Consider the following 10,000-nt stretch of genomic DNA (forward strand, 5'->3'; position numbering starts at 1 on the left):
GGAGGAGTTCAAGTACCTCGGAGTCTTGTTCACGAGTGGGGGAAGAGTGGATCGTGAGATCGACAGGCGGATCGGTGCGGCGTCTTCAGTAATGCGGACGCTGTATCGATCCGTTGTGGTGAAGAAGGAGCTGAGCCGGAAGGCAAAGCTCTCGATTTACCGGTCGATCTACGTTCCCATCCTCACCTATGGTCATGAGCTTTGGGTTATGACCGAAAGGACAAGATCACGGGTACAAGCGGCCCAAATGAGTTTCCTCCGCCGGGTGGCGGGGCTCTCCCTTAGAGATAGGGTGAGAAGCTCTGTCATTCGGGGGGAGCTCAAAGTAAAGCCGCTGCTCCTCCACATGGAGAGGAGCCAAATGAGGTGGTTCGGGCATCTGGTCAGGATGCCACCCGAACGCCTCCCTAGGAAGGTGTTTTGGGCACGTCCGACCGGTAGGAGGCCACGAGGAAGACCCAGGACACGCTGGGAAGACTATCTCTCCCGGCTGGCCTGGGAACGCCTCGGGATCCCCCGGGAGGAGCTGGACGAAGTGGCTGGGGAGAGGGAAGTCTGGGCTTCCCTGCTTAAGCTGCTGCCCCCGCGACCCGACCTCGGATAAGCGGAAGAAGATGGATGGATGGATGGATGGATGGATAGTTAACGCTGTGAAAACTATAATAATTTTTTTTAATAAAAATCCTTACAGTAAGGACATTTAAAAAAATAAAAAAGTTGAATAAATTGTTGTAATGAAGTAAGAATGGTTAAGTAGAGTCAGTGAATCTAAAGAGTCTGTCTCCTTTGATTGACTTTAGCTTCCATCCGCCAACGAGCTCCCAGAGTCTCTGGCCAACAAGACGCAGCCCAACGCCATCCCCATCTTCTGCACCAACAAGGTGAGTCCCACTCTCCCTCTCCCGCCGCCCTCAACACCTCCCCCTCAACCCCCTGTGGTCCTTGCAGAAAGAGGAGGACGCGGGCAAGGTGGGCGAGATCAGCTACCTGGGCTTCAACGGCCACTTCCCCCTGCGCTACTACCCGTACTACGGCAAGCAGCTGCACCCCCAGTACCTGCAGCCCCTGGTGGCCATCAAGTTCCTCAACCTCACCCTCAACCAGGAGGTGCGCGTGGAGTGCAAGGTGTACGGCGCCAACATCAAGTACAGCGAGAAAGACCGCTACCAAGGACGCTTTGACATCAAGCTCACCATCAAGTCGTGACCTCAGCCCTGATCAGCGCGCTGGCGCTTTAAACACAACAAGTCCGATATAGAACCAATTGATATTAGAAAGGCCACCATACTCCACTTAAATCAGTGTGCTTCACTTGTCTGTGCGTCCAGTAGCAATAGCAACATATTTATTCTACTCTACATGAACCAGCCATGGAAAACTGCAATTCCATTACTACTGACGTGTTTGTGTCTTGTAATTTCTCCTGTCTCGTTGGCTTTTAGTGTGCGTGTGTGTGTTAATGTGCTCCGACTAACTGAAATACTAGCGTGGTACCCGAGACCTCCTGACGGCATCAGGTGGACCGTGGAAGGATCCCATCACTTCTTTTTTAGGTTTTAGTAGAGTCCACGCGGGCTCCGAATGTTTTAGCCACGTTCACGGTGGAAGAGTTTTATATTTATGCAGTTGTACATTTTATTTTTGTTTCAAATGTTTCAATCCGATACCAAAGTGGAAAGAATATCCGAGGCAATGCGGTAGATGTGAAAATAATTCCATGTTGGGGAGAAAAAAAAACACTTTGTCAGGAGTCTTCTGGTCACTTTATTTCATCTGGCTGAAACAATAAAAGGTCAAAAGGTCGCAGGTGTGCCTAGTGTGTGTTTGTCGTCATCCGTCCAGGATCTTGAAGAAGTACTGCACCTGTGGACCACCAGGCCGGTCAGGTGGACTAACAAGGAGGCTTTATGTCCCAGACCAGCTGGACGGGTCAACAGTGCGCCCTCCACCCACCCCCACGTCCCGCTAAACAAAGCCTTTGTTTCTTGTGTTCCCGTCACACCGTGAGATCTGAGGCGGGGCCCACGCTGTGGTCATGAGACGCCGCTAAAAAGGCTCCTTTTCACTACAGCAGGGGTGTGCAAACCATTTTGATACTTTTATTGACCTTTTAGGGCTCCCTCCAGTTTGGTTCTGGAATCACACTAAAATTTCTGAGAATCCAAAAGTGTTAAAAATAAGTTATACTATTTTATTTTCATATTCCAAGTAGAATGTGGAATATTTGGAGCCTTGAATATGTCAATCATTCATTATTATTTAACGACTTAAAAAAATAACTAAAATCACACAAAAATTGCTGGGTATCCAAAAGAACCCCTTTCATAAAAGTGTTAAAATAGTAATACCTTTTTTTTTTTTTTTTTAACTTTCAACACTTAAGTCTGGAGATCAACTTCAGGTCTATTCCTCGGTTATAAGTTTGAATTATTTTTCATGTTTTTTGCTTGTTTTAAAAAACTTTTTTTTTTAATATGGCCAACACAAAATACGCAAATATTTCCCCTAAAAATATTTTAAATGTGATGTAATTGGAGCCTTGAATATGTCAATCATTCATAACATTGATTTTGATTTGTTAAAAAAATAAAATAAATCACACTAAAATTTCTGGGATTCCAAAAGGGCCCCTTTCATAAAAGTGTTAAAAATAAGTTATACTATTTTATTTTTTTACTTTCATATTCCAAGTGGAATGTGGAATATTTGGAGCCTTGAATATGTCAATCATTCATAACATTGATTTTGATTCATTATTATTTAACAACTTAAAAAAAAAAAATCACACTAAAATTTCTAAAAGAGTTAAAAATAAGTCATACCTTTTTTTTCTTTTTAATTTCAGCACTTAAGTCTGGAGATCAACTTCAGGTCTATCCCTCGGTTATAAGTTAGAATTATTTTTCATGTTTTTTGCTTGTTTTATAAAACTTTTTTTTTAATATGGCCAACACAAAATATGCAAATATTTCCCCTAAAAATATTTCAAAGTTGAATTTTAAATGTGATGTAATTGGAGCCTTGAATATGTCAATAATTCATAACATTGATTTTGATTCATTATTATTTTAAAAAACATTTAAAAAAAAAATCACACTAAAATTTCACTTCATAAAAGTGTTAAAAATAAGTTATACTATTTTTTTTTTTTTTACTTTCATATTCCAAGTGGAATGTGGAATATTTGGAGCCTTGAATATGTCAATCATTCATAACATTGATTTTGATTCTTTTTTTAACAACTTAAAAAATAATAATAACATTAAAAAAATGGCTGGGAATCCAAAAGAACCCCTTTCATAAAAGTGTTAAAAATAAGTAATGCCTTTTTTTTTATTTTTAACTTTCAACACTTAAGTCTGAAGACCAACTTCAGGTCTACCCCTTGGTTATAAGTTTGAATTATTTTTCATGTTTTTTTGTATTTTTGTTTTATTTTTTTAAATGGCCAACACAAAATATGCTAATATTTCCCCCCAAAAATATTTCAAAGTTGAATTTTTGATGTGATGTAATTGGAGCCTTGAATATGTCAATCATTTTTAACATTGATTTTGATTCATTATTATTTAATGACTAAAAAACAAAAAAAAAAAACAAATCACACTAAAATTTCTGGGATTCCAAAAGGGCCCCTTTCATAAAAGTGTAACAAATAAGTTATACTATTTTATTTTTTAACTTTCATATTCCAAGTGGAATGTGGAATATTTGGAGCCTTGAATATGTCAATCATTCATAACATTGATTTTGATTCATTATTATTTTTTTTAACGACTTAAAAAATAATAATACAATTTAAAAAAATCCAAAAGAACCCCTTTCATAAAAGTGTTAAAAATAAGTAATACCTTTTCTTTCTTTTTTTTTTACTTTAAAACACTTAAGTCTGAAGATCAACTTCAGGTCTACCCCTTGGTTATAAGTTAGAATTATTTTTCATGTTTTTTTGTTTTATAAAACTTTTTTTTTTTTTTTAAATGCCCAACACAAAATATGCAGACATTTCCCCCAAAACATATTTCAAAGTTGAATTTTTGATGTGATGTAATTGGAGCCTTGAATATGTCAATCATTCATAACATTGATTTTGATTCATTATTATTTAACGACTTAAAAAAAAAAAAAAAAATCACACTAAAATTTCTGGGAATCCAAAAGAACCCCTTTCATAAAAGAGTTAAAAATAAGTCATACATTTTTTTTCTTTTTAATTTCAGGTCTATCCCTCGGTTATAAGTTAGAATTATTTTTCATTTTTTTCATGTTTTTTGCTTGTTTTATAAAACTTTTTTTTGAATATGGCCAACACAAAATACGCAAATATTTCTCCTAAAAATATTTCAAAGTTGAATTTTAAATGTGATGTAATTGGAGCCTTGAATATGTCAATAATTCATAACATTGATTTTGATTCATTATTATTTAAAAAAACATTTAAAAAAAAAATCACACTAAAATTTCACTTCATAAAAGTGTTAAAAATAAGTTATACTATTTTATTTTTTAACTTTCATATTCCAAGTGGAATGTGGAATATTTGGAGCCTTGAATATGTCAATCATTTATAACATTGATTTTGAGTCTTTTTTTTTTTTTAACGACTTAAAAAATAATAATAAAATACAAAAAATTGCTGGGAATCCAAAAGAACCCCTTTCATAAAAGTGTTAAAAATAAGTAATACCTTTTTTTTATTTTTAACTTTCAACACTTAAGTCTGAAGATCAACTTCAGGTCTACCCCTTGGTTATAAGTTAGGAATATTTTTCATGTTTTTTTGTATTTTTGTTTTATAAAACTTTTTTTTTTTTTTTTTATATGGCCAACACAAAATATGCAGACATTTCCCCAAAAATATTTCAAAGTTGAATTTTTGATGTTTTTTTTTTTTAAATCACACTAAAATTTCTCGGAATCCAAAAGTGTTAAAAATAAGTTATACTATTTTATTTTTTAACTTTCATATTCCAAGTGGAATGTGGAATATTTGGAGCCTTGAATATGTCAATCATTTATAACGTTGAGTTTGATTCATTATTATTTTTTAACGACTTAAAAAAAAATAAAAAAATGGCTGGGAATCCAAAAGAACCTCTTTCATAAAAGAGTTAAAAATAAGTCATACCTTTTTTTTCTTTTTAACTTTCAACACTTAAGTCTGGAGATCAACTTCAGGTCTATCCCTCGGTTATAAGTTTGAATTATTTTCACACTAAAATTTCTGGGATTCCAAAAGGGCCCCTTTCATAAAAGTTAAAAATAAGTTATACTATTTTATTTTTTTACTTTCATATTCCAAGTGGAATGTGGAATATTTGGAGCCTTGAATATGTCAATCATTCATAACATTGATTTTGATTCTTTTTTTTTTTTAACGACTTAAAAAAATAATAATAAAATAAATAAAAATGGCTGGGAATCCAAAAGAACCCCTTTCATAAAAGTGTTAAAAATAAGTAATACCTTTTTTATTTTTATTTTTAACTTTCAACACTTAAGTCTGAAGATCAACTTCAGGTCTACCCCTTGGTTATAAGTTAGAATTATTTTTCATGTTTTTTTGTATGTTTTATAAAACTTTTTTTATATGCAGACATTTCCCCCCAAAAATATTTCAAAGTTGAATTTTTGATGTGATGTAATTGAAGCCTTGAATATGTCAATCATTTATAACGTTGATTTTGATTCAATATTATTTTTTGAGTAACGACTTAAATTTTTTTTTTTTTTTTTTTTTTTAAATCACACTAAAATTTCTGGGAAACCAAAAGTGTTAAAAATAAGTTATACTATTTTATTTTTTAACTTTCATATTCCAAGTGGAATATTTGCAGCCTTGAATATGTCAATCATTCATAACGTTGATTTTGATTCATTATTTTTAATTAAAAAAATAAATAAAAAAATTCCTGGGAATCCAAAAAATCTTTCATAAGAGAGTTAAAAATAAGTCTTACCTTTTTTTTTTTTTTTTTAACTTTCAACACTTAAGTCTGGAGATCAACTTCAGGTCTATCCCTCGTATATTTTTCATGTTTTATAAAACTTTTTTTTATATGGCCAACACAAAATACGCAAACATTTCGCCAAAAAATATTTCAAAGTTGAATTTTTGATGTGATGTAATTGAAGCCTTGAATATGTCAATCATTCATAACATTGATTTTGATTCAATATTATTTTTTGAGTAATGACTTAAATTTTATTATTTATTTTTTTTAAATCACACTAAAATTTCTCGGAATCCAAAAGTCTTAAAAATAAGTTATACTATTTTCTTTTTTTAACTTTCATATTCCAAGTGGAATGTGGAATATTTGGAGCCTTGAATATGTCAATCATTCATAACGTTGATTTTGATTCATTATTATTTTTTTAACGACTTAAAAAAAAAAAAAAAATTCCTGGGAATCCAAAAAAATCTTTCATAAAAGAGTTAAAAATAAGTCATACCTTATTTTATTTTTTTTTAACTTTCAGCACTTAAGTCTGGAGATCAACTTCAGGTCTATCCCTCGGTTATAAGTTTGAATTATTTTTCATGTTTTTTTGTAAACATTTCCCTAAAAATATTTCAAAGTTGAATTTTTGATGTGATGTAATTGAAGCCTTGAATATGTCAATCATTCATAACATTGATTTTGATTCAATATTATTTTTCGAGTAACGACTTAAATTTTTTTTCTTTTTTTTTTTAAATCACACTAAAATTTCTGGGAATCCAAAAGTGTTAAGTTTCTTTTTTAACTTTCATATTCCAAGTGGAATGTGGAATATTTGGAGCCTTGAATATGTCAATCATTCATAACGTTGATTTTGATTCATTATTATTTTTTTAACGACTTAAAAAAAAAAAAAAAATTCCTGGGAATCCAAAAAAATCTTTCATAAAAGAGTTAAAAATAAGTCATACCTTATTTTATTTTTTTTTAACTTTCAGCACTTAAGTCTGGAGATCAACTTCAGGTCTATCCCTCGGTTATAAGTTTGAATTATTTTTCATGTTTTTTTGTAAACATTTCCCTAAAAATATTTCAAAGTTGAATTTTTGATGTGATGTAATTGAAGCCTTGAATATGTCAATCATTCATAACATTGATTTTGATTCAATATTATTTTTCGAGTAACGACTTAAATTTTTTTTCTTTTTTTTTTTAAATCACACTAAAATTTCTGGGAATCCAAAAGTGTTAAGTTTCTTTTTTAACTTTCATATTCCAAGTGGAATGTGGAATATTTGGAGCCTTGAATATGTCAATCATTCATAACGTTGATTTTGATTCATTATTATTTTTTTAACGACTTAAAAAAAATATATATATAAATAAATCCTGGGAATCCAAAAAATATTTCATAAAAGAGTTAAAAATAAGTCATACCTTTTTTTTCTCTTTTTTTTTTACTTTCAACACTTAAGTCTGGAGATCAACTTCAGGTCTATCCCTCGGTTATAAGTTTGAATTATTTTTCATGTTTTATAAAACTTTTTTTTTTATATGGCCAACACAAAATACGCAAACATTTCGCCAAAAAATATTTCAAAGTTGAATTTTTGATGTGATGTAATTGGAGCCTTGAATATGTCAATCATTCATAACATTGATTTTGATTCATTATTATTTTTTGGGCAAAAAAAATAAAAAATCACACAAAAATTGCTGGGTATCCAAAAGAACCCCTTTCATAAAAGTGTTAAAATAGTAATACCTTTTTTTTTCTTTTCTTTTTTTTAACTTTCAGCACTTAAGTCTGGAGATCAACTTCAGGTCTATCCCTCGGTTATAAGTTTGAATTATTTTTCAGTAAACATTTCCCCAAAAATATTTCAAAGTTGAATTTTTGATGTGATATAATTGGAGCCTTGAATATGTCAATCATTCATAACATTGATTTTGATTCATTATTATTTTTTGAGCAATGACAGTTTTAAAAAATCATTCTGCACGGCAGCTTGGTGTTATTGGAGTTGTTGTAGCAACTTGTTTTTGTTACATTTCACCTGTTTGTTCTTTTAGTCCCCTTTTTTAGTGATTATTATTTAGTGAATAATATCAGTGTGTTAAAAAATGACAGGTCATTTTGGACACCCCTGGTCTACGCCTACTTTGTATAACCGGAGTATTCCCACCACACCCACCTCCAACACGGCGTCTTCCGGAAGGTCCGTGCAGTGGACGGCGTTCTTGACTTTGTCCGTGCCGTAGATGGCACGCAGCGTGGTGGGACGAAGGTGGCGCGCGATCTCCTGCACCAAGAAGACAAAGTCACAATTAGCCTCCATCAGTGCTTCTTTAACTTCCTTCACCAAGGAAATGTCCAACATTACAGCACAGTAGCGTAGTAGGGCAGAGTGTTCATTAAAAACAAGGCAGGGGTTTTACTTCAGAAGTATAGTCCATATTTTTGGCCACACTGACATTACAGTTTGAACAGTAACACTGTGTTTGAATATAAAACACTGCACTTTAATACTGACAAATATAAACAGACTGTTCTACTAGTCATGCTGTCAACAGGAAGTTGCATCATTTAACAAAATAAAGTAACATTACCTTACATTAAGTGAAATATTGGCAAAAGCACTTTTTAATAGCAACATGAGAAGAAGACTAGAGTTGTAAATAATTGTAGTGGGGATGATGCTGATGGCCAATTGTGGCTACCCTCAGAGGGCCACATTAAATGATGCATGGTAACACATTACCGTATTTTCCGCACTAATAGCCGCACCTAAAAACCACAAATTTACTCAAAAGCTGACAGTGCGGCTTATAACCCGGTGCGCTTTATATATGGATTAATATTAAGATTCATTTTCATAAAGTTTCGGTCTCGCAACTACGGTAAACAGCCGCCATCTTTTTTCCCCGTAGAAGAGGAAGTGCTTCTTCTTCTACGCAAGCAACCGCCAAGGTAAGCACCCGCCCCCATAGAACAGGAAGCGCTTCTTCTTCTACTGTAAGCAACCACCCGCCCGCGTAGAAGAAGAAAAAGCGCGCGGATATCACCGTACGTTTCATTTCCTTTGTGTGTTTACATCTGTAAAGACCACAAAATGGCTCCTACTAAGCGACAGGTTACCGGTTCATGAAAAGACGCAATCTCTCCATCCGCACACGGACTACTATTTCACAGCAACTGCCTAAAGACTTTCAAGAAAAGCTGGCTACTTTCCGTGCATATTGTAAAAACAAGATAGCTGAAAAAAAGATCCGGCCAGAGAACATTATCAACATGGACGAGGTTCCACTGACTTTTGATATTCCTGTGAACCGCACTGTGGATACAACGGGAGCACGTACGGTGAATATTCGCACCACAGGGAATGAGAAGTCATCCTTCACTGTGGTTCTAGCTTGCCATGCTAATGGCCAGAAACTTCCACCCATGGTGATATTCAAAAGGAAGACCTTGCCAAAAGAGACCTTTCCAGCCGGCGTCATCATAAAAGCTAACTCGAAGGGATGGATGAAGAAAAGATGAGCGAGTGGTTAAGGTAAGTTTAAGTTTACGCGAAGAGGCCGGGTGGCTTTTTTCACGCAGCTCCGTCCATGTTGATATACGATTCCATGCGCGCCCACATCACGCTGGTTTTTAATATATTATTAAAGTTTGACTGACCTATCTGACTGTTTTTTTGACATTCCTTTAGCGCAGTTAGATGCGGCTTATAACACGGGGCGGCTTATAGGTGGACAAAGTTTTGAAATATGCCGTTCATTGAAGGCGCGGCTTATAACCCAGGGCGCCTTATGGTGCGGAAAATACGGTACATAAAGTGGCAGACCACTTTAAATGACTTGGCGGACTACAACGAACGACGTGGCGGGCCACAATAAATGATTTGGAAGACCACGTTAATTGATGTGGCAGGCCAGCTTTAAATGACGTGACGGACTACAACAAATGATGTGGCGGGTCACAATAAATGATGTGGAAGACCACGTTAAATGACGTGGCGGACTACAATAAATGAAGTGGCGGGCCACATTAAATG

At 34.2% G+C, this 10,000-nt stretch overlaps 2 protein-coding genes across 2 annotated transcripts in view; one reads left to right on the plus strand and one right to left on the minus strand.

The window, feature by feature from the left end:
* Nucleotides 1–1,802, plus strand: part of atp1b1a (ATPase Na+/K+ transporting subunit beta 1a) — a 57,219-nt gene extending 55,417 nt beyond the window's left edge. Inside the window, exons 5-6 of the mRNA XM_061978422.2 lie at nt 801–881; nt 949–1,802. Of these exons, the coding sequence (XP_061834406.2) occupies nt 801–881; nt 949–1,206 (339 nt within the window). The 3' untranslated portion in view covers nt 1,207–1,802. The remainder of the gene's footprint in view (nt 1–800; nt 882–948) is intronic.
* nme7 (NME/NM23 family member 7) overlaps nt 1,741–10,000 on the minus strand; it is a 105,738-nt gene continuing 97,478 nt past the window's right edge. The window contains exons 11-12 of the mRNA XM_061978420.2: nt 8,141–8,248; nt 1,741–1,863 (exon numbers count right to left, since the gene is read on the minus strand). Coding sequence (XP_061834404.1) covers nt 1,831–1,863; nt 8,141–8,248 — 141 coding nt within the window. The 3' untranslated portion in view covers nt 1,741–1,830. The remainder of the gene's footprint in view (nt 1,864–8,140; nt 8,249–10,000) is intronic.

Source organism: Nerophis lumbriciformis, linkage group LG18 (assembly GCF_033978685.3).
Source record: "Nerophis lumbriciformis linkage group LG18, RoL_Nlum_v2.1, whole genome shotgun sequence".
Lineage (NCBI taxonomy): Eukaryota > Metazoa > Chordata > Actinopteri > Syngnathiformes > Syngnathidae > Nerophis > Nerophis lumbriciformis.